The sequence below is a fragment of the Rhodnius prolixus genome, unplaced genomic scaffold (genome assembly GCF_049639745.1).
Source record: "Rhodnius prolixus isolate KJV_2025 unplaced genomic scaffold, Rpr scaffold_5, whole genome shotgun sequence".
In the NCBI taxonomy this organism is placed as follows: Eukaryota; Metazoa; Arthropoda; class Insecta; order Hemiptera; family Reduviidae; genus Rhodnius; species Rhodnius prolixus.
The window spans coordinates 9735498-9759436 of NW_027411624.1; the positions used below are offsets into that span (position 1 = coordinate 9735498).

Sequence of the window (23939 nt, forward strand, 5' to 3'; positions counted from 1 at the left end):
TGGAGGTTATTTTAATAGAGGTAGGTTTTGTAATTTGGATTGTTATAGCATAGTTCCATGTTAGTAAAGTTATTTTATTGATGTTTAATTAAGACCAAATGAAAAGTAACAAATGAACTAAATGTTTTTTATATATCATGTCAGTACCCATTATTAAAGGTAATGTACTTTAATATGGGCAACTTGCCTAAGATCATATGTAGGTTAAAACTTCATTCTTTACTTAAACCTTTTTATCCAGATAATGATTTTGAATTCGCTTATGCATAGAAAATTCGGTTCAAAATACAAAGCAGACTTTTTTTACTTTATATTTTCCATTTTTTTAATTAATTAAATTCTTGAGACTAATGCCCTGTCATTTTAAATATTTTATTTTTTTCGGAAGGATTTAGCCATTAATCAAATTCATATGCTTATAGGTAGTTAGCGACCAAGTTATTTCATCGTATTCATTATACTAATTAATCTCATCACCCTCAACTTTACTTGTAAATACCTTCATCACATTTACTATCTATTGTCTACATATTTCTCTTTCCACAGTACATGTACATTTTTCGCAGGATTGTCAGCGGACATTATTGTATTATATATTCATATTTTGCCCTCATCACATGTACTACCTGCAATTTGTGGAGTAGTAAATTTTTCAGTAAATAAAAACAAAAAATTTAGGAGAAGATTAATTCCATTTCTTAGTTATATTTCAAGTTCCTCCTTACGCAGTAACAGAGGAACGGCCAATAAAATGATTATTTTTTAAAATAAAATTAGAAGGCAGTTTATTGGCTAATTCTAAACTTCTTCAGTAAATGTTAGAAAAGAAAAAGAAGAAAGATTGAAGATTGAAGTCAATTAGATAGTATAATTGATAGTTGAATGCTAGAAATATTATTTTATTTCTTTTTGAACTTTTCATGTTCTGAGAGCTGTCCTTTTGTCTTTTAGATTGCGGAGAAATATGGAACAGACTATTTGATCATCGCCCTTTTTTGAACGGTGAAATAAAGGTATTTCTGAAAGAATTCGAGGTATGGTTTTATAATAAAATAGAGTAATGCATGTTAAAATTCTTTTAAAAAATAATAATTTCCTGACTTTTTTAAAGGAGTCTAGAGGAGACAGAGAGATCTCGCGATTGTTTGAAATTCATGAATTAGTAACTGATTTTCGAGATACGCAAATTCCCAAAACTTGTGAAAAGGAGAACACTCTTAATAAGTTAAATGTTTTATTAGATATTTCTCTTCAAAATTGTGCAATAGTGAACGAAAATAAAGAGAAATACAGCCAAGTAAGTTTATTTAATATCTTATCTAAAACAAATTATCGTGACTTTCTCTTACCACTATTTTAACAAGTTATATATATATATATATAAGGCATTTCAATGAGGTCATTGGCGCACCGGAGTCTTTCAGAGTACTGCCGGCTTCGGACAGTGTTCTCTCAATGCTGTCCATCACTGGATAGTGAGCTGCTAGAAAAAGAAAATCTAAGGCCTAGCAGCTGGATTCAAACCCGTAATCTCTGCGTTGGAATCCAGTATTCATTAACCACTAAGCTATACCCTAAATAATTTTTTTTTTTTTTAATTTGTAGAATCAAACACTTGAGGCAAAACGTGCATTGCGTAAGACCGAATGGGAGAATTTTATGAAAGATATTCGATGTAAATATTCTAATATAGACAAAACATTCAAAGAAAAGGAAGACGAACTTAAGGAGTTCTATGACGATTTAGAGAAGAAGTTACATGTAAATTGATAACTACCATCATGACTGGGCCGAACGATTCTTATGAATTGAAAATTTCATTGAATGAAAAATTAATAGAAGCTTTTTCGCAAGCTTTAGCAGTCTATGAAGATGCCCCAGAACTTGTTAAAACATCTGTAAAGACTGGCTCATTTGTTGGTTTGGAAGAAATAGAATGGCTACATAAGCATACCAAGGTGAGCGTGAAGTGAATGTGTTCATTTAAAGTTCGCAATTAAGTACAAATATTTAGTAGAATGTTCTTCAAATGCTTGATTATTAAGCAATTAATAATTACTTCAAATTATTACATTTTATGTTCGTCACACAAGACGAACTGATGAGTTATAATTTGAGAAGAGTCCTTCATAAATAGAACCCTAGTTTGAAATTAAATTTTTTCTTTAAAGCAAATTAATTAAAGAGGATAGTTAAAATTATGCTAATTTCTAGCTAGGATACCCATCCTGATCAAAGAAAGAGATCCAAGTGTGTTATCCACATAGACTCCTGGGTTTAAGTTCAGTTTTTTCAAGGTTATTTCTTGGAATACATTTCTATAGGCTGACTTTGATAATATTGTAATCTATACACATTGTCAAACATACATGCCATAGCGAGACTACTAAAAAAGAATATTACCTCTGAAAATATGTGAAAAATTGTTGATTACCATTGGAATAAACTTAAAATTATTTTTAAAAGCTAATTATAAAAAAAAGCTTCAATGAATTTTGCTAATTTTATTTATTTTTGCTAATCTAAATTTTTTATTCAGTAAAAGAAGAAAAAGTAAGTTAAAATTGTAGTTCAAATTATTTTTAGATATTGGCTCTTGTATCACTTTTTTCAGGAACATTGTTCCTGTGCCCTTTTTTTATTATAACGTTTCTTGAAATTTTAGGATGTTGGTAAATTCCATGAATTACTGACCGGTGTAGAAGTGATATTACCTCATCCAGTAGAGAAACCTCGTGATCCATTGCTGGAAGCTAGAATAAAAAAATTAAAGGCAGAGCAGGAAGAACGAGAATATAGAAAAATGACCAAGAATGTTGACTCTGTCCGACGTTATCAACCTGATGATACTATTGGATCACAGTGTAAGTAAAATTAAAAGAATAGCCTACTATAAAGATTAAGACCGTATTTTACAGAGAACTGGCATCTTACCGGACATATTTTTTAGAATAATTCGATTAAGGGAGGGGTGGTTAGGCAATGCGGTACTCTTTACTGAACAAATATTTCGTATACGCAATTGGCCAGCGTCAAAGTCTTTGGCATCTAATAAATTCTAAATAAAATTAATTAAAATGTAATGTAACATTTCTTAAATGACATCCATTGTAATAAAATTTCAATTAAACACATGCTTTTTCGAACGTATCTATAATACTGAAATTACGACCTTAAGTATTAATGAAATGATAGGTACTTAGCTGATGTGTACATTTTGTGGTTTAATCAACCCTTATACTTATGTTTTTAAACTGTGTTTTTGTTAAGGAAATAAGGTTAATGGAATTATTTTTTTGTAATAAGATAATGACAGTGTAAAAAATATCAACAGTATGTAGGGACTCTCACAGTTCGTTCATAATGCAGCACTTAAAGGCGCAATAATGTAGGGGAAAAATAATAATAATTGAATAAACAAGTTAGATCTCCACGAAATAATGCGAAAAATATAGTTCTTTTCCCTCACAAAACATTTCCTTCATACTTAAATTCAGGAGTGCATCTTGGTTTTTGAATTATATGGAGTTATCATAACATTGTACCTTAATAAGTATAATCTTAAATTCATTAAACATTCTATTAAAATATTTAAAATTGTATGCATAAATAACTAAGATCTATACCATTTGAATCATAGTTTGTGTTGAACAATTTCTAAACTATTTTCCATTCTTGAGTTGTTGGCTTAACAATCTCTTACTTAAAATTGTTGGATCGTCGACAAAATATAATAAATGATTAAAAAATCAGCAAAGTGAGGGTCCGTTGGAGCCTGACTTATTTTCCCTTTTTCCTTCCATAAAACATTCTTTTCGCTTCTTCAACTTTATTTTAGAAGTATCTGTATGACTTAATTAATTAGACCTTGGAAGGAAAGTTTTCTCAGTAGTTATTGAATTCCTTTTAATGTACTTCTTGTAGGATGTAAAGTTCTAATATTCTCTTCTTTTTCAATTTTTTTGAATATTTCATTTTTATAGCATTTTCAAGTTTATTATTATTATTATTACAACTTTTAACCTTTATTTTTATTTTTTGTTACAGTACGTCAAATGAACAAGCAGATGATTGCTGTACTTCAGTTTGTCTTCTCAGTTGTTGCTGGTTTTGTATTTGGATTTCTGGGAATTGAATTAATAGTAGGAGATTTAGAATTTGGTTTTAGGCTTCTACTTGGAGTTATATTTTCGCTAATTATAGCTTTGGCTGAAATTTATTTTCTTGCAAAGAAATTGGCTGAAGAAATGGATCCAGTGGAAGATCCAAATCAAAAACTTCATTACGATTAATGGAGTATTATGAGTATTTTAACATTATGTACTGTTAATCGTAATAAAAGAACATTTATTTGTGTTTATTATTAAAATCTGTTTAGAAACAAAAATTCCTCCCCAATAGGCATTCTTATTTTAGACCATGAATCGAAAACAATTACTTACCTTCTTTTGCTTTTTTTGAATTCATTCGTTATATATTCATTACATGGTAGCAAAACATCTCGTGAAAAACTTTTAATTGCTTACTAAAAATTGACTTCCTTTATTGAACAAGTTTCTAAGTTATTGAAATGATCATTGAAACAATTAGAATAGTGTAACGAGATTAACGGCTTATTGCTACTGTCTTACAAAACATTTATATAAAAGAAGATAGTAGATTTCCTTTCTAATCTAATGATTCCAAGATAATCGTGGAAATTCTTGTTCTAACCATTTCACATTCTCGACTTGTGTTTCTGAGAGATGATGTTATATGTTAGAAGCGTCTCACCTCCAATGTAGAAGATATCTCTGAATTGGACAGAGCCTTGCAGTACTTAAACGTGTTGAATATATTTTCTTTCATTTTTGAAGCTGAGTGTAAACGTATTAATAGAAAAGAGCTAAAAGAAAAACTGCAAGTAATTCAAAGCTGTAGGATTTATATATATATTTTTTTTTTTAAGATTGTTGTGTCATTAAGTATTTCTAAACAAATTTTGGTATTATAAAATAAAGGGAGATCTATACATTTAAGATGTGCGAATTTCATTCGTAATAAATTTTTTAATTTTCTCAACTTCTTATGATAAAAAGGTACTAAAGTTTCGAATATTCAGTAACTTTGTTTACCTCTGATTGAATAGAATACATTAAACTTTATTTTCATGAAAGTTAAATTATTTACATTTTGGAGGGGTGTCGAATAATAGACCGGTATTCTTTACTTCATATATGTCTGATTTTAACGAGTGAAATATAATTAATTGACATTAAATATGTGTTAAATCTATGGAGATCTGTCGAACAGTTTTCTTTATACGATTTTTTAAGGCAGATGTGTTGTGTGCATTTCATTAAACTGGAAAATCATGCTATCATAAATTTTAACGCTTTATTTCCATCGGAAATTCCTCTAGTGTTTTTAAGTTTATAAGAATTCTTTTTCATTTTCAATTGTTAAGAAATAGGAGGAAAAAAGGTAAACTTGGTCACTTCTCTTATAGGGGATCCACGAAAAAGACGGCTCAAAATGCAATCACTGATGAAAACATTGAAATGTAATATACAATGGAAGATGTTTGACAATTATAGGTGCATTAGGTAGCTGACTGAGTGAGTAGGCATATGAAGGAAAAGAGCCTTTTATGTTAAGAATTAAATGAGAAAGTTTTTTGCAAGATAGACCCAGAAGAACTTCAGTTCTTTGAGTAAAAATTCACTTATCAATTTGTGGCTTTGGTATGATTTGCTCAATATCCGAAAACATGTTTCCCTCTTTCCAATCTCCCTGCCACTATTCCTCCTCCGTAAGCTTTCGGTTACAGAAGCTTTTCATCGCATAACTAATTACCTGCATTTACATATCTGAAAATTGTAGCTAAAAGGAGACATCTTTAGCTCTTCTAGGCCAACTTAAATTGGTATTTATAAATCCCCTCGACCCCGATTTGTTTTGGAATTAGCTTCTCTTACTAGAACTATCTGAACAGAGAAAAAGATTTTTCTAATTCGAAGAAAATTTATTACATTTTACTTTACAAAATAGTTCTCTTTTATTTTCATACAGTCATTAAAAACTAAAAATATTCTTACAATTTCATATACATCTAAACTCTAACATTTATGGCAACTGCTGAATAATAATAGTAATAATAAAAGGAATGACTTGAACTCGAAATTTAAAAAGATATAAAGGTGTTAGTGTACAATGGAGAGAATCAATATTATTATTATCATAATAAATAAAACATTTGGAAAGATAGTTTTTCCGTTATAATTTTGTAAAAAAAAAAAAAATTAAATAAAAAACAAATTATTTTGAAAGTACATAATCTGTTTTTTGTTTTTTTGCTTTAACCATCAGAATTTCCAATATGCAATTGGTAACACAATAGTCCTATAATCAAATCTATAAACCTACTGACTTAGTTATAAGAAAATACATTTAAGTACCAATATTAATTACAATGCTGCCTTTTTGTTTTGTTTTTAGCGTGAAACATCACACTTTTGAATTATTCTTATGGAATGCGTTTTCAAGAAAAGTGACAATTTTAATTTTATGATCATGAACTGGGGCAGGTACACTACATTCTTCATAAAGCTTCTTATAGGGGGAACGTCCACCAATTCTTCTAGCTGGAAACTGCGTCTCTAGAGGACTGGCAAAGTGTGGTTTATAACTTAAGACTCTATACTGCCTACGGGAACGGTAGATCAGAAGAGCCATTAAGTTACCAAGAGCAATCAATATTGATAGTATTGATATCCAAATTAAGACCATGGGCCAAACCAGTGGTGGATCACCGATTGGTTCTATTTTAGTTATTTCTTCAGGTCCACGAAATGATAGTGGTTCTTCAATATTTATTGGCAGTTTTTTAGTAGAATTGCGTCGTTTTTCCGTATTTTTAAATAATGTTGAATGTGGGAAAGATTTCTGTGACTTTTCTTCTGGTAATGTATTGGCTGGAAGTTGCGATTTTGTAGTTGGTGCATTAATTGGGCACACCTCTTTTAATACTTCATCCCATTCAATGTTATTGTCAATAAAGCCGAGGTTTGCTGGACGACTGCCATCACCTTTGTTCGGCATTACACGATTTACAATTAACCATTGCATCACATGACTGAAATCTGAGGTACACTGAATAGGGTTTTTAGAAATATCTAATTGTTCCAGTTTTTCCATACTAATAAACGAATGCCTATGTAATTTTATTAATTTATTTCCCGATACGTTAAGATAACGTAGATTGCTGAATATTTTTTTATCTTTCAAGATGATAGCTTCAGTTATATTCCACAAAGTTACTATACGACAGTTGCTAAGATCCAACCATTCCAATATTGGTGTTGTCTGAAATAACACAGCCGGAACGTGGCGGAAGAAATTGCCCGCAAGAGATAACTTAATAAGTTTCTTATTGGTTGAAAACAACTTATTGTTGAGATAATGTAATCGATTGTTAGATAAATCTAACACACTCAGATGTGTGAGAGCTTCAAATAGATGTGGTTTAAGATGTTGCAGATAATTGTTGCTCATATTTACCCTAGCTAGATTGTACATATTGATAAAAGCAGAATCCGATAAGTCGATTAAACCACAATCAGATAGGTCAATATGATAGAGTCTTGAAAATGATCCAAACAATTCTTTAAAAACTTTCAATTCTTTGTTCCCAGCTAGTGAGATAGTCTCTAATTTTTGATTTAAAGAAAATAGACTATCATCCAGTGGTCCTCTGATCATGTTAAAAGATAGATCAAGATATTTTAGATTTAACAAATTATAAAATGCTTCTGGATCTATATCTCTTATTGAGTTACGGCTAAGATTCAGCGTTTCCAAATCAAGAAACCCTCTAAAAGAAGCACCGGCCAGTATTTCCAAATCACATTCGCTAATATCTAGTTCAGCTAAACCTGGAACTTCAATTCCTTCTAGAGTCTTAATTGGATTCCCTCTTAAAGATAACTTTATCATATCATCTATATCGTTGAAAGCATTTGGATCAATTTTGCTAATTGAGTTATAGGCAAGATAAAGATCTTCTAAGCTTTCTAGATTTGCCAAAGTATCAGCCTTAATTTCTGTCAAATCGTTACCACTTAAATCCAGCAATTCGAGACCTCTCAAATTTGAAAACGTTTTTGGTGCGATTTGCGTTAGTCTGCAATGTGACAAATCTAATTCTCTTAAGGATTCAGAGTTTAGAAAATGATGATCTTTTTGTTCTAGTACTTGTGTCAGTTGCAATGGATTTCCTTTTAGTACTACTCTAGCCAAATTTTTATTATTTTTAAATGTATCCGGATGTATTAGTATTAGTCGATTATGTGAAAAATCAACTTCTTGCAGATTATGCAGCCCATGAAAAGCGCTTACTTGGATATCACGCAAAGTGCTATTTACAATTTTAATAACCGTAACACGTTCTAAGCCCATATCGGAGAACATCCTATCTGTCAAAGCCAAATCCCGTTCACCGTGGTAATTCTCTACAACCAAACGGGTGATATCCAACGGAAATCTTTGAACGTCTGGATCTAATTCGCTACATCTTGCAATGGCACCGGAAAAACTTTTTCTATCGCACCGACAAGCCTGCGGACACGGTATGGAGCCACTGCAAGCTCCCAGTAGTGCCAGTAGTAAAACTGGCGTCCTTAATTCCATTGGTTACTGCAAACCTGAAAAAAAAAGTATGTTAATAATATCCATTTGTGTAAAAATTAAAAAATACTTTCCACTGTTGTAATATATAATATACATTCCCACAAACGTATTATTTACTTTTTTTAATTTAAAGCCCTTGGACGTCTGAGGTGTTTGGTGCCCGGAGCTTTTTTCAGTGCACTGATGGACTCTAAACAGTGAGCAGTAAGCTCTTGAATAAATAAAATAAATAAATAAATTTAAATGAACAATAAAGACTGTAGTACCAAAAACCTATTCAGTATTTTCAGAGAACATAACACACAATTTTTCACTATCGAATGAATAAAAAACTACGATATGGACATTCACTAGACTTTTTCTTAGTGACACATCTATACTGCTTTGAATTTACAACTTTTCTTAAAAGTGAACTAAATTTGAACAGCTCACAAACATGTATTATGGGTGTAGTAACAATTTCTATTAAAGGTTTATATTCGATCCATAGCGGCAGGAGGTGCAGTATCCTACCCCTTGCCATCTCTCTCCTTTAAATGAGTTTCTCCCAAAAAATAAATAAAAAAAGTAACATATCGTATTTCAAGTAAAAACTTAAATTAAAAATTTGTCACGATCGTAACTAGAAATAAAAAAAGAAGTTAACAATGGAATGTTGCTTTTGTATATAATATTTGCACATGCTCTAAATATTACTTTATTGTTAATTCCTAGATATTATTAACTGCCATAATAATTGTTGCACAAATATTATCAGAGTATGATTTAATTAAGCCTTATCATAACAAATCAGGATGATTTCTGAATATCGAAGCAGAGAATTTGCAATACTTACAAATTTCTTCAATAAAAGTGTGGTGTAATCAGATATATAAGATCCCTTAAATTCAAACTGGATCTGTGCAAATGAACTGCACAGCTCACTAAAGAAAAGCGAATCCGTCACCAATTTCTTTTACTCCAGAATTCTCATCGTATTAACTAATTTCCAAACGGATTTTTCAGGCAATTTGCATATAGCAAAACAGAATTTTTTTTCAATTCAACCGTTCTTATAAAAATGTTAATGAGACGGGTGTGTTTATGAAGCAAGGCTTTGTAAGTAAGAGAACCCTAGTTGGAATCCCGCGTATAGCTACTTTTAATTTGTAAGGTCTACGTCTACGATATTGGTAGCTGGACCATTGAGCCCTTTTCGTAAAAATAGGCGATGACTTAACTTTATTTTTTTTTACATTTATGAAAACGATAAATTCTCAGGTAATATATAACGGTACTTTCGAGGAAGTATAATCTACTCACCCATTTCCTGAAAAAGTGTTACATTTAAAAGTTATCGATCTATAGATTTTACTGTGGGAATAAGTGCAAAGTTTGAAAAAAAGTAAAGTCTCTTGTTATGCTAAAAATCACTTTTTCTTTCCTATTCTAAAAATTCAATTTCGACAATTTGTTACACTAATAATACTTCTTTTCTTAGTAAAAATAGGATGAATGAAAGAAGGAAGTAAAAATATGGAAATACTGAAATTGGTCGCCGGTATTAGTAGTCCTGCGCTAATAGCCAGCAAGAATATATAATGTTAGCGTAAGTAAAATTTGCTAGCTTCTTTTAAGAAATATGTGTTTCTGGTACGGCTTTAGTGAACGCTAAAAAAAATTCGCCACTCAGAGACACGTTTTTCGAGTAAAAGTCCACTTCGAAAATTTGGCACAATTGTAGAATTTCTTCCTTCTAGAAGTAAAGTAAAAATCAGTATCTGTCCCTGTTTCTTATTTTTACAATAGTCGAAAATTTATTTGAAATAATACGAATTAAAGACCAGAATGGTAAGATGTTCTAAATTCAATCAATTATGCGAGTAAGTTAATGAATGCATGCTTGGAATACACAATGCTACTGTTATGCGTTATAACTAACTAATCAATGACCTTGGGAGATTTCCCAGGTCAAAAATTGATCAATTTCCAAGAATAGTATTTTTTTCCCCCCCTTTAGAATATATTTTAGAGGATAAAACTTATTTTAGGAAAACATTTATCATTTAGCCAGACTTAAAAGGAGACCTAGTTTTGAGCGGTGTCTGTCGGAAGAAAATCAAACTACATACTCGACTGTAGTTTAGTATTAGTGATGGGCAGAACGAGTCCGTCTTTGGACTCGTTGGATTTGAATCAGTTCCAGGGTTGGAATCGATTCCAACAACTCGTTCACCGATTCCGGTCTCTGTACTTACCCTATGCATTAGTAAAAATGTCACGCAATTCATTAAAAAATATCATTAAATGTTAGCTTTCCCAGTTAATAACAAAACTATATTTCTTTAACACACATTGAGTACTATCCCTAATTTCCAATTGCACTGATAAATATAAAATTAACAACGTAACACAAAAATTAACATAAAAATAGACTAGTCAATTATAAAAATTAAAGCAATGATGTTTAGTCATTATCTAGCTTGACCACTGGAAGACTGGAGTTAACGTGCTTCAAGAGGATCCAAGGTAGAGAAACGGAAATGGGTAGGAAATTATTCCCATAAAAAAAATTCTAACCCTTCAAGCAAAATGATAATTACTCATAAATAAAGAAATATTTATTTACTAGGACTTGTATATCAAGCTTTAAAAATATTATCTTATTATCTTACGAAAAGAAAAAGCTGTGTGCTTAATCTTTAACATAGCGCTGGACACTCTTATTCTTATCTTCATTGGGTAAGTTTAACCGTGTACATGATAGTGATGGGCTATTTGAGCGGACTCGTTCCATTGGAACGAGTCCGATGGTGGAACGAGTTGATTCAAATCCCTATTTTTAAAAAAAGTGATTCCGCCCCGCCCCAAAAAATTTAGGCAAATAAAAATGAAAATGAGGCAGCAGAAGGTTTGGAACGATTAAACATAAGAACAAATGTCACGCAATTTATTATATTATTATATCATTAAATGTTAGCTTTCCCAGTTAATAACAAAACTATATTTCTTTAACACACATTGAGTACTATCCCTAATTTCCAATTGCTCTGATAAATATAAAATTAACAACGTAATACAAATATTAACACAAAAATAGGCTAGTCAAATATAAATTAAAGCAATGCAGTTTTGTCATTATCTAGCTTGACCACTAGAAGACTGGAGTTAACTTACTTCAAGAGTATTCAAGGTAGAGAAACGGAAATGGGTAGGAAATTATTCCATAAAAATTCTAACCCTTCAAAATTATAATTACTCATAAATAAAGAAATATTTATTTACTAGGACTTGTATATCAAGCTTTAAAAATATTATCTTATTATTTTACGAAAAGAAAAAGCTGTGTGCTTAATCTTTAACATAGCGCTGGACACTCTTATTCTTATCTTCATTGGGTAAGTTTAACCGTGTACATGACCGTGAGACAGTCAAAGTAACACTGAGCCAAAATTTAGTATTACCTAATTGGTTTACTTACTGCAGTATCCCTCCCACTCTATCACCAATTTCACAAACATTCATCGATTGGAAATAATTTTTAGTTAAATATTCGTTTTATTTGAATACAAAAAACATTATAACGCTTTCTTAAGATGATTTTAATTTTTAAAATTTGTTTTTGTCCATTACTCTTATATAATACGAAGAATTTCAAATAAAATATAATATACAAACACAATGATCTAGTATGCAGGTGGAGTCAGTCCTCGATACCATAGCAATGGAACCGTTAAACAACTCCGGTTCCAGCTCCAGCAATTTCTATTGGCTAGATTCAGTGAACGAAAAAATGGAACGAGTCCGGTTTCAAAAGGATTTAAATCACTCCGGATTCGACTCCACCAACTCCAGTGGATTTAACCAATGAAAATGCTAGAGCTGGGCCGGAGTCGTTTAACGGTTCCGTTGTCATGGTAACTACGACTGACTCCACCTGCACACTAGATCATTCTGTGTTTGTATATTATATTTTATTTGAAATTCTTCGTATTTTATAAGAGTAATGGACAAAAACAAATTTTAAAAATTAAAATCATCTTAAGAAAGCGTTATAATGTTTTTTGTATTCAAATAAAACGAATATTTAACTAAAAATTATTTCCAATCGATGAATGTTTGTGAAATTGGTGATAGAGTGGGAGGGATACTGCAGTAAGTAAACCAATTAGGTAATACTAAATTTTGGCTCAGTGTTACTTTGACTGTCTCACGGTCATGTACACGGTTAAACTTACCCAATGAAGATAAGAATAAGAGTGTCCAGCGCTATGTTAAAGATTAAGCACACAGCTTTTTCTTTTCGTAAGATAATAAGATAATATTTTTAAAGCTTGATATACAAGTCCTAGTAAATAAATATTTCTTTATTTATGAGTAATTATCATTTTGCTTGAAGGGTTAGAATTTTTTTTATGGGAATAATTTCCTACCCATTTCCGTTTCTCTACCTTGGATCCTCTTGAAGCACGTTAACTCCAGTCTTCCAGTGGTCAAGCTAGATAATGACTAAACATCATTGCTTTAATTTTTATAATTGACTAGTCTATTTTTATGTTAATTTTTGTGTTACGTTGTTAATTTTATATTTATCAGTGCAATTGGAAATTAGGGATAGTACTCAATGTGTGTTAAAGAAATATAGTTTTGTTATTAACTGGGAAAGCTAACATTTAATGTTATTTTTTAATGAATTGCGTGACATTTTTACTAATGCATAGGGTAAGTACAGAGACCGGAATCGGTGAACGAGTTGTTGGAATCGATTCCAACCCTGGAACTGATTCAAATCCAACGAGTCCAAAGACGGACTCGTTCTGCCCATCACTAGTACATGACCGTGAGACAGTCAAAGTAACACTGAGCCAAAATTTAGTATTACCTAATTGGTTTACTTACTGCAGTATCCCTCCCACTCTATCACCAATTTCACAAACATTCATCGATTGGAAATAATTTTTAGTTAAATATTCGTTTTATTTGAATACAAAAAACATTATAACGCTTTCTTAAGATGATTTTAATTTTTAAAATTTGTTTTTGTCCATTACTCTTATAAAATACGAAGAATTTCAAATAAAATATAATATACAAACACAGAATGATCTAGTGTGCAGGTGGAGTCAGTCGTAGTTACCATGACAACGGAACCGTTAAACGACTCCGGCCCAGCTCTAGCATTTTCATTGGTTAAATCCACTGGAGTTGGTGGAGTCGAATCCGGAGTGATTTAAATCCTTTTGAAACCGGACTCGTTCCATTTTTTCGTACACTGAATCTAGCCAATAGAAATTGCTGGAGCTGGAACCGGAGTTGTTTAACGGTTCCATTGCTATGGTAACGAGGACTGACTCCACCTGCATACTAGATCATTGTGTTTGTATATTATATTTTATTTGAAATTCTTCGTATTATATAAGAGTAATGGACAAAAACAAATTTTAAAAATTAAAATCATCTTAAGAAAGCGTTATAATGTTTTTTGTATTCAAATAAAACGAATATTTAACTAAAAATTATTTCCAATCGATGAATGTTTGTGAAATTGGTGATAGAGTGGGAGGGATACTGCAGTAAGTAAACCAATTAGGTAATACTAAATTTTGGCTCAGTGTTACTTTGACTGTCTCACGGTCATGTACACGGTTAAACTTACCCAATGAAGATAAGAATAAGAGTGTCCAGCGCTATGTTAAAGATTAAGCACACAGCTTTTTCTTTTCGTAAAATAATAAGATAATATTTTTAAAGCTTGATATACAAGTCCTAGTAAATAAATATTTCTTTATTTATGAGTAATTATAATTTTGAAGGGTTAGAATTTTTATGGAATAATTTCCTACCCATTTCCGTTTCTCTACCTTGAATACTCTTGAAGTAAGTTAACTCCAGTCTTCTAGTGGTCAAGCTAGATAATGACAAAACTGCATTGCTTTAATTTATATTTGACTAGCCTATTTTTGTGTTAATATTTGTATTACGTTGTTAATTTTATATTTATCAGAGCAATTGGAAATTAGGGATAGTACTCAATGTGTGTTAAAGAAATATAGTTTTGTTATTAACTGGGAAAGCTAACATTTAATGATATAATAATATAATAAATTGCGTGACATTTGTTCTTATGTTTAATCGTTCCAAACCTTCTGCTGCCTCATTTTCATTTTTATTTGCCTAAATTTTTTGGGGCGGGGCGGAATCACTTTTTTTAAAAATAGGGATTTGAATCAACTCGTTCCACCATCGGACTCGTTCCAATGGAACGAGTCCGCTCATGGAACGAGTCCGCTCAAATAGCCCATCACTATTTAGTATGCTTCGTATTAAGTTACAATTGAAATCAGCTGATTTCATTTTGTTTCTGTACCCATTAAAGATTACAAAGTAAATTTAAAACAAAAATTAGATTTCACTGCATTTCGCTTCAAAACTTTGAAGGTAAGGTCATTCGAAACAACTTTTTGTAATTATTTATCTGAAAAAAAGAACTTATTGGCAATATGTCCATTTTGGTTGAAGTTAGTAAAAACGAAAAATTATAGGGGAATTCCAAAGTACGATGCGGCATCCTGCTCTACTAAAAAATAATAGAATACTACAACAAAAATAACTGCATTAGAGAGTAATAGGTCCCTAAAGTTTTGAAATCTGCAAAATGTTTTGTGATTTAAAACGGAATAAAGATTATTTAATAATGTTTATTTGGTAATAAATTTCTTATGCCATGGGAAAAAAAAGCTGCAGTGCACCTTAGTAGTGAAATTTCTTACCGTTTCTCGGTGCGATTGAGCCTCCACGGGAAGCACTTATTAAATATGTACACAATTCACAAAAAAGGAAAGACGTTATAAGAAGGAAATACATAAAGCAACATTACAACTACAAAACTAAGTAATAATTATCTAAATATTATGCTTTGTTTTCATATTAACCAAGCTATCTTAATTAGTGCATGACCATCTGATTATGCAGACATACATCAGGTTGTCTACTTTCAGAAGTAAATTTTAACTCAAATCTTTCTTCCGTGTATTTAAGATTTATCTCAAATAATATATGCTTATGTGTCGTTTTTGGCAACATATTGCACCCTCTAGACCGGGTAAGATAGCCAAGCTATTAGAAGCTAGGATATGTTGTGGTATTGGGTATAATTTCTGGTTTAGACCTTGGATTTTATTTACATAATGGTTAGGTTAATGTACGGTCCTGTCACTTGCATAACGAGTATAAAATTCTAGTTTGAAGAAAATAGAAAGGACCAGCCAGGTGAATTCCCTAAAAAGTTTTTTCTTTAATCCGGGAATTTTTCTAAACTATTCATGCTAATTGCTTAAAATTTGTTGTATAAGTACTCAGACAAAAAGAATATAACTAATAGTTGACTTTTCTTTTCTGAGAATTCCCAAAAAATCTTAAGGGGAAATTGTCGCTTACAATTGTGAGAATTTAAGTAAGAGAAAGTAGTGTAAGTTTATACCAGATTTTTAGGGGGAGCAGAAAACTATTTATGAAGACATTTTCAAGATGGGGATATTCTATTTTATTAAAAAATCTACTAAACATTGCTAGTTTGCAATATAATGTGAATTGTAATTGTAATAATAAAGAATGTTTCTAGTGCAATTATCTGTCAGTATCAGGCAATGTTATAGCAAGAAAAAGCTGTCTGTCTATCCGTGATGTGTGTTTTTAATTAACCGTTAATAAGTAAAGTTATTAATTAGTTCCTGATGTACAGTATTTAGTAAAAATTCTATTTTTACTGTATGTATACTTGATTCGGTTTTTAATTTATTCTTAGGTTTATTTCTAGCCATTCATGAGTTTATAATGCATATAACTCGTTTTTCTAGTTATTATATCTTTCAATGATTTTATATATTATAAATATGAAGTTTATTTCTTACAATTTATCGTGCCGTCGTTTCTTAAAGAAAATTAGGAAAACAAACATATTCATGACTTGATTTTATTATTTTTATAGCTTTTTCTTGTATTCATATTAACAAAAGAATAGCTTTCAACTACAACTATTTGTCACAACTCCAAAACCTTAACGGGAAAGGCTTATGGTAAACTTTAATATGGCCTCTATAAAGGGTAACCAATTGGTTCAGTACTCCTGATGCTCAGAGATTACAATGTTCCAGAATTCTATAGACCTATTATTTCAGTCGATATGCCAACCATACTAAGTTTTCTTCTCTAAATAAGGCGTCATTTTTTATACATATAATTATTATTATTATTATTAATTTTTGTTTCGTCTTACACATCAATAATGCTTAAACAAAAAATTTGATGGAAATCAGAGCAAACATGCAAGTCCTTGCGTTATTACTATACTTTTTTACACTTCTTCCCTTCCTTGTCACAAACCTAGTTCTTTCATATAGACAACATTCTCTTCGATGGGGAGTTAATAGAGAAAGTTAAGTAAAAGAATAATCATACTATTAAGTAAGAATATGTCGTTTAAAAAGTACTGCGTTGTAACGTAAAATTATTGTAAGAAATAAAAGGAAAATTACGTATCTCACAAAGTGAATCACTTTACTTTTTTATTTTATACTTGTGAGATAAGATTAGAAGCTTAGTTGATTACAGAAACCATTGTCATGAAAATGTTTTTTTATTTTGACAAAAATACCACACGCTATAAAAGTAAAAATGCGTAATTAGAGAAAATAAAGTTTCCTTAAACTATTTCGTTAGAAAAAAAATCCTAAAAACCAAAACTTAGTAAAAACTCATTTTTTTAAAAAAAAAACTTCGAATTTTACAATTTATACGCACTTAATTTAAAAGAAGCTTAAACCACCTCTCCTCAAGAACTGCCTTAAGAAGGTTTTCCGGGGAATATATTTAAATAAAATTTAAATGAACGATTCAGGCAGTTTTGGTTGGCTGTTAGGTCTAGAACCTTATTAATGGGTTCCATTTTGGCAATCTTTTAGAAATATCACGTTTGAATTTTCAGCGATTTTCTGTTTTAAGCTAACTGACCAGACATACACTACACACAAAACCAAGTACTAATTACAATTTTTTTCGGATGCAGGTTACCTTAAAACGGATGTTGACGACGAAAACTCAAAACAGAAAATGCACACGATCTGCAAACCAAACTAATGGAGCAAGAATTTAATTTTTTCAAGTGTTGAGGTTAATAGGCTCAGGTAACAAATTATTACCTTTTATATTGACAGGTCCGAAGTGCTGGATTATCAACGATAACTTTGTCTTACTAATTAATAGTGTATTGTTATTTCGTATAAACTAATAATAAAAAGTCAATAGTAGTTCTGAAAAGGTCCTAAATTAAACAAAAACAAAAAAACTATAATAAAACATCGTTGCATAATAGAAGACTGATGTCATTTGTTTAGTAAACAATACTCTTTTGACTATTGCGAAAGCTGCATTCATCTACCAATGACCTAAAATAATGTTCTGTCACTCAAATGGTCACAGCTAATAGATATGCTATTAAACTATTTTCCTTTTCATCGGGATAATTCATGCACATAAAATTAGTATAATTTTTAGTAGGAGTTTTCCGATAGTGTCCAATTTTCGAGATACATTTTTCACCAGATATACATACAAAGATAATATCTGTTTAAACAACAAATAATTTGGTGTGTGACTCGTACTAGTTCCTCTTATAACCTTTCAAGATAAATCTTACAAATTACATTCATGCATAAGAGACGGACATGTTCCTTAGCTACTTTAAAACGCTACGACAGGTGAGATATCTTAGAATATACATACATTAACAAGAAGTTTAACTAAAACCCTCACATTGACTTAAACACCAGGAAGTTATGAAACGTTATAGGACTCTTTCTAGACTACTAGACATACGATCAAACCTGTTAGGACTCTTTCTAGACTACCAAACTAGTCTTTCTCAGACAGAAAGGATGGAATGCGCGCCCGATATTATAAGTTCCATAAAATCCCTGCCCATCCGCTAGATAACGCCGGCGCCACCCCGCCGGCAGAAGGGCGTTTAATCCCAAAGACCAGCTATCACTGACAGTGATTAAGCGGCTAAACGCAATCTAAAGTGCATATATATCTTTGGAATACTATAAAAAATAGCTTCATTGGCACTATTGTATTTTGATATTTATCAACATTTCATAAATTCTAGATATCGATATTTACAATAATTTTATGATAAAAAAGTAAATAATTAAAGTTAATTGAACCAACTGCATCGATTTTAAGAACGCCTTACATGAGTTTACTAATTTTCTTCTAATTACGTCTAAACTAAGGTTGACATCACCTTACCAAAGTCCTCTGACTATGCCTAAAAACCTCTTAGGTACCAGTAGCTTCGTAGGATTAACTAACATTCGCAACTGTCACGCCAACTCAATCGTGTATCATAAGGTAAGGGCCATCAACTGCTTGTTTAAAATCCAAACACAGAATCCTTTACTTGTACATTATGTTCAATCAAAAAGAATAAAATACCGTATTTGCTGTAATTTGAAGTGGTCAGAACTAATGCGATTATTGGTATTTCTACCGTTTAGGCCGAGTGCAAAACAATTTAAACATATTGATAATACTAGAGGTGCTACAATATTTATAAGTTTAATCGTATGGGGTGAATCAGAAGAAGCAAGGAATAAACATTTATCCTTAAATTAATTCATACTTCTTCTGACGTGAAGGGTGTCGGATGCTGGGGGTCTTTCAAATTCTAAGAAATAGCTTACATAATAATTATCATAAAATTTTAGCTTCTTGCAGATATATTCTGCCGAGAAGCACATTAATATTACTTTAAGAAAAAGTAATTATCACTTCATTTTCAACAGAACGTAAAAACAAAAAATCCATTGTTGAAATTTACACGGCTTCCTCTTAATAAATTCTCTCACATAATCAAACACCCGGAACTCAACAAAAATTTGTGATTCGATACCAAAATTATCCAGTTCTTTGTAGAGGATAGTTGCGCTTAGGCTACAACGAGATTGCTAGCTTTAGGGAAGGAAAAGGAAAATCTTTTTGAAACTACCGCATCTAGTAAGGTACACGCTTTCCCTTGTTGGCTGGATTTCTAACTAACGTTCCGGTACTCCGTTCGGAAGTGTGGGTGGACGAGGAACATAAACGAGTATTTTACCTACGTTTAAGGTATCCGTCTTCATTCATCATCAATAACATTAAATTAGTTTGAAAACCCCTCATTGCACTGAAAATAAAGGAGCAATTCCGAATCAGTGTCATCTCAAATTTACTATCAGATGTTGAGGAAGTATAAATACAAAAAAAGAAATTTGAACTTTTTAAGCGGAGTGATCTTATACAAGGATTCATAAACTGACTATTTTCTGAAAACCACTTTTTTGTATTCATGAGACCTCATAAACAGGCATTTCTGATAAAACTTAATTGAATACTTTAAAACGATGGTATTACCTCCCACTAACTTGTAAAATATGATAAATACTTGTATTTAATTATCTGAGTATTCAAAGTGCAGCTTACAGTTTAAAGTTTCGTTCCTTCCTTCCTCTTTGAGGGGCCAAAAAACATGCATTTCCGCAAAAAATGCAAAAATTGCAATACTACTTCTTACGAAGCATACCACTTGGATCAACCAGTAGTAAAGGGAATGAATGTTAAACAATTCTTTTACTGCAAAAAGTAAGCTTTATTTTTTTCTTTTTGTCTGAGATGAAAAAACTGAACAAATATAGTCCAGGTATAGAGTCAGGCCAACCGGGACAAGGTAGGACTACTTAGAATACAATGCATATAGAAGACCCTACTACTACTACCACCCAGGTAGTGCAATCCGGGGACTTGGTCTGCCCGCCATCTTTGTTCAGCATTTTATAACATTATAATATTTGTGTTCTCCAAACTAAGGTAGGGTTGATAACCTTTTCTTCAGTTCTTATAGAACCAGTGCACATTAATGCATACTAAGTATGTAGTTCGTAAATAACTCGAGACGTTCTTTGTATCCAAAGACTAGGTTTATTTAGTGTTACTTTTAATTCAGGGTTTTTCCTATTAATTAGGGCGTTTTAAAATGTTTATAATAATTTTAACAGTAATGCTAAAAGGTTAAATTGTACATGAAAATGAAATTAAGATAAGAGGCCCTCACTCTCTCTCTCTCTGCAGGGGAATCTCCCACCTTAGAATTTCCAATACACCTTCAAGGACACATTTATTCCTGTTGCGTTATTCCTAAATGTTTTATTTCCCCATCATTAGAAAATACGGCGGGAAGAAAAGAAAATAATTTAAATGTTAAAATAACAACACAAATCTCTCCTAATTTCATGAACAGAAATTACATAAGTTAAAACTCTGTACTCTTATTCTCAAACAATGTAAAGACAACTTACTGTCGTATTATTAGGAGATGTTTTAGTTTTTAAAAAAGCAATGTATTCCTTATTTCGTTGGGAGAGAGGCTGACACAATTTGATTTTTATACAATCACAAGTAAACTTGTTAAGAACAAACTTAAAAGTGACACTATATTATCTTCGAATTTACGGCACTTTGTACGAACTAAAATAATAAACTGAATAAACTAAGAGCACTCCTTCTTGTGGCATGGTCCGATACCCCCTCTGCAGTTACGAAGCTCCCACCCTTGGGTGACGTAGTATGGGCGGCATGCAACAAGTGGCTCACTCTTCATTCTTTAAATCCTAGGTTCTTTCGTTTCTTTTACTATATTTATTAACAAGAAGATCCGCACGTTCACTAATTAATTATACGAATATGTAAATTATATCACATAAAATTATGCTATAAAACTACAAAGAGTAGTGTACATAGGTGGTAGAGTATGTAACATAGTAGTAGAATACTTTGAATAAGAATAAAAATTTACACCTGCCCAACACCTGTTTAATGAAATTGTCCTCCAACATCTGTACCCTGACAGAAAGGTGTTTTGGTTTACTTGTTTTCGTTTTTTTTTCTGTTAGGTTCCTCAAGAGAAAATTCTTGATAGAACACTCACACGAATCGCTTTTAATTCAATTCTCAAGGTTCTTCTTCTTTAAACTCCAAATTTCTAAAACAAAATCAGATTCTTGAAAGATTTAATCAATTGCATAAAATTTACACTTCTATTTTGTAAATAATAACTTAGAAACGTACGTACTAAATCATTGGGACACAATTTAGAAAAAAATTCAAACCGAGACTCAATTCTGTAAACTGCTACTTTTGGTTGAATTATCCTCATCAACTCGGAATTCTACGTATAACACATTTAACCTACCTTAACATTAGATAATACAGGATCAAATTTCATAGAAAAATGACAGTTTTAGGAAAAGCAATGCGGGTAAGAACTCACAAAAAATTCAATTACCCTATCGAAATTATTTTCTTCGGTCTTTAAAATAAAAGATAACTGCTTTGATCAGTTAATAGCATAAAACTTAAAATATTTGGATATTGTTTTTGAACCTGACAATGTAGTGAATAGGCATTTTAAAGTAACAAAATAAAAACATTGATAATCTTTACTAGAATAACTTTTGCAGCTCTTCCAGAATTGAACCTAAATCAACTCTAGTGGAAATTAAATAAATAAAGGCGTACGTACATTTTAGGAGGTTAATAAAATAAGAATGTGCAGTCCAAAACATATTTTTTTAAAATTATTAAAACGTAGTAACTGAAGCAATAGTGGAGCAGTACGGAATATTGAAATTGATTTTGCTGCCATTTAAATGATTTTGGAAATTTTATAATAATTGCTGAAATTTGCAGGAGAGTTGAAGGACATTCTCCCTCGATAAGAAAGGCGGATACGCGAGAATTCGAGGCGGAAGGGACCAAGAGGTGAGAACACATAGTCAATTTTCTGGAATAATAACGATTTCCTCTGAAGATAAAAAATTGATTTATTTTCTTCTCTTTTCAGATTTGGACAATTTCAAAACCTCTGATTACTAACATCAGCGAATATGGGTAAGGAGGTGCTTTATAAGTACAAGAATAGGAGTCAAGAAGTGAAGTCACTAGGAGGGCAATGCTAGTAAATGAAAGTAGTGAGTTTGTATTTCAATTTTCAATCTTTTCAATCTGAATTTCTACATAAATATTATTTTCAAGCAATACACATTATCATACTGTTATCAGTGACGTTATCTCCAATCAGGTGATAACAGTACCGTGAAGAGGCATAAACCTATCAAAAATTATGTTCCGGTAAAATTGTTTGATAGACTTACATTAGGTTTCACAGAATACACACGGGGGAAAACGTGACCCCGCGCACAGATGGTTGTTTTCAGATTACTGTACCGAAATATTTTTATATTCAGAGGTCTTTAACATCTACTCCCAATGAAAAGTCGATTTCCAAAATTTGACTCAATATTTCCTTTTAAAAACATTTGAACATCAATATAATTAATGAATTAATGGATGAATTCATTTATAGTACATCTATGTTATTATTAAATTAACGCTATTAATACTTCAGTGCAAATTATTCACCACTGATAGTAATATATCATTATTCAACAGATGAATAATTTGATGAAATGAGTTATTAGTACCACTTATAAATTTTTCTTATTACTATTTACTTTGAAAATTTTTCCAAGTGTTATAATCGATATCTTTAAAAAAAATAGTGTATATTTAATCAGTGCACTTATTAGCCTACTGACCGTAAGAGGAAGGCATGAACTATTATCGAACATGTTAACATTTTAAAACTCATACTTAAATTTAATGTAAGTTTACAAGGTTTATTCTAATACCAGTTGCAAAAACATGAAAAAAAAAAAAATAATATGTAAGTTTAGAAAAGAGTTTTAACAAATAATAATAATAATAAATTATGGAATTACTCGGTGGTTACAACACTAGATTCCGATGTAGAAAACTCAGAATCGAATCCAGCTGGCAGGGTGAGTGTTGTCTGTAGCAAGAAAACACTTTGTGGAAACGGCAATGCACAGAAAAAGGCTCTGTGTGCCAATGATCTCAGATGTTGCATACACAAGAAGATACTCTGTTCTCTTTTCTCGAAATGAAAAAAATGTTTATCTTAAAAACACCAGTACAAATTATTTTTCCTACATTATATTATTTGTTTTTTAGTAAAAGTAAGCCATAAGCAGAAAAGCAAAATGAGTAAAAGAAAAATGGAAACCGTAGGCATATGGTTCAAGATAAATACGCCACTTTCTGTTTAGTGACATGTGGTGGTCAGTAATTTATTTACTCGAATAACTGCATCACAATTAACATGTACAAAAGTCACGATT

At 31.2% G+C, this 23939-nt stretch overlaps 3 protein-coding genes across 9 annotated transcripts in view; 2 read left to right on the forward strand and 1 right to left on the reverse strand.

Annotated features, from left to right (window-relative positions):
* Positions 1-14: 14 nt before the first annotated feature.
* Muted (biogenesis of lysosome-related organelles complex 1 subunit 5) lies at positions 15-1917 on the forward strand. 2 transcript variants are annotated; one of them, XM_074135933.1, is made up of 4 exons: positions 15-159; positions 952-1034; positions 1112-1297; positions 1606-1917. In XM_074135933.1, exons 1-4 carry the CDS (start codon positions 138-140, stop codon positions 1768-1770), a joined length of 456 nt encoding a protein of 151 aa, XP_073992034.1. In that variant the 5' UTR covers positions 15-137; the 3' UTR covers positions 1771-1917. The 2 variants fall into 2 exon arrangements, with proteins under 2 accessions (XP_073992034.1, XP_073992033.1); XM_074135932.1 differs by lacking the exon at positions 15-159 and adding an exon at positions 160-199.
* Positions 1782-6302, forward strand: LOC141458208 (transmembrane protein 199). The gene is made up of 3 exons (XM_074135927.1): positions 1782-1958; positions 2666-2864; positions 4048-6302. The coding sequence occupies exons 1-3, from the start codon at positions 1782-1784 to the stop codon at positions 4290-4292; spliced, it is 621 nt and encodes a 206-aa protein (XP_073992028.1). The 3' UTR covers positions 4293-6302.
* Positions 6269-23939, reverse strand: part of LOC141458181 (uncharacterized) — a 29186-nt gene continuing 11515 nt past the window's right edge. For 4 of the 6 annotated variants that reach the window (XM_074135840.1, XM_074135844.1, XM_074135843.1 and 1 more), the window contains 2 exons: positions 21538-21721; positions 6269-8681 (listed from right to left, as the gene is read on the reverse strand). In XM_074135840.1, the coding sequence (XP_073991941.1) occupies positions 6487-8667 (2181 nt within the window). In that variant the 5' untranslated portion in view covers positions 8668-8681; positions 21538-21721 and the 3' untranslated portion in view covers positions 6269-6486. Of the gene's footprint in view, positions 8682-8784; positions 8853-21038; positions 21279-21537; positions 21722-23939 lie in introns of those variants that run through there. The other 2 variants (XM_074135839.1, XM_074135841.1) reach the window with 2 other exon arrangements.

Coding starts and splice junctions, on each gene's coding strand:
- Muted (XM_074135932.1), top strand. CDS start 163: ATGTACTTTAATATGGGCAACTTGCCTAAGATCATAT. Junction 1,035..1,111: donor TATTTCTGAAAGAATTCGAG/GTATGGTTTTAT, acceptor ACTTTTTTAAAG/GAGTCTAGAGGAGACAGAGA. Junction 1,298..1,605: donor ATAAAGAGAAATACAGCCAA/GTAAGTTTATTT, acceptor TTTAATTTGTAG/AATCAAACACTTGAGGCAAA.
- LOC141458208 (XM_074135927.1), top strand. CDS start 1,782: ATGACTGGGCCGAACGATTCTTATGAATTGAAAATTTCATTGAATGAA. Junction 1,959..2,665: donor GGCTACATAAGCATACCAAG/GTGAGCGTGAAG, acceptor TTGAAATTTTAG/GATGTTGGTAAATTCCATGA. Junction 2,865..4,047: donor TGATACTATTGGATCACAGT/GTAAGTAAAATT, acceptor TTTTTGTTACAG/TACGTCAAATGAACAAGCAG.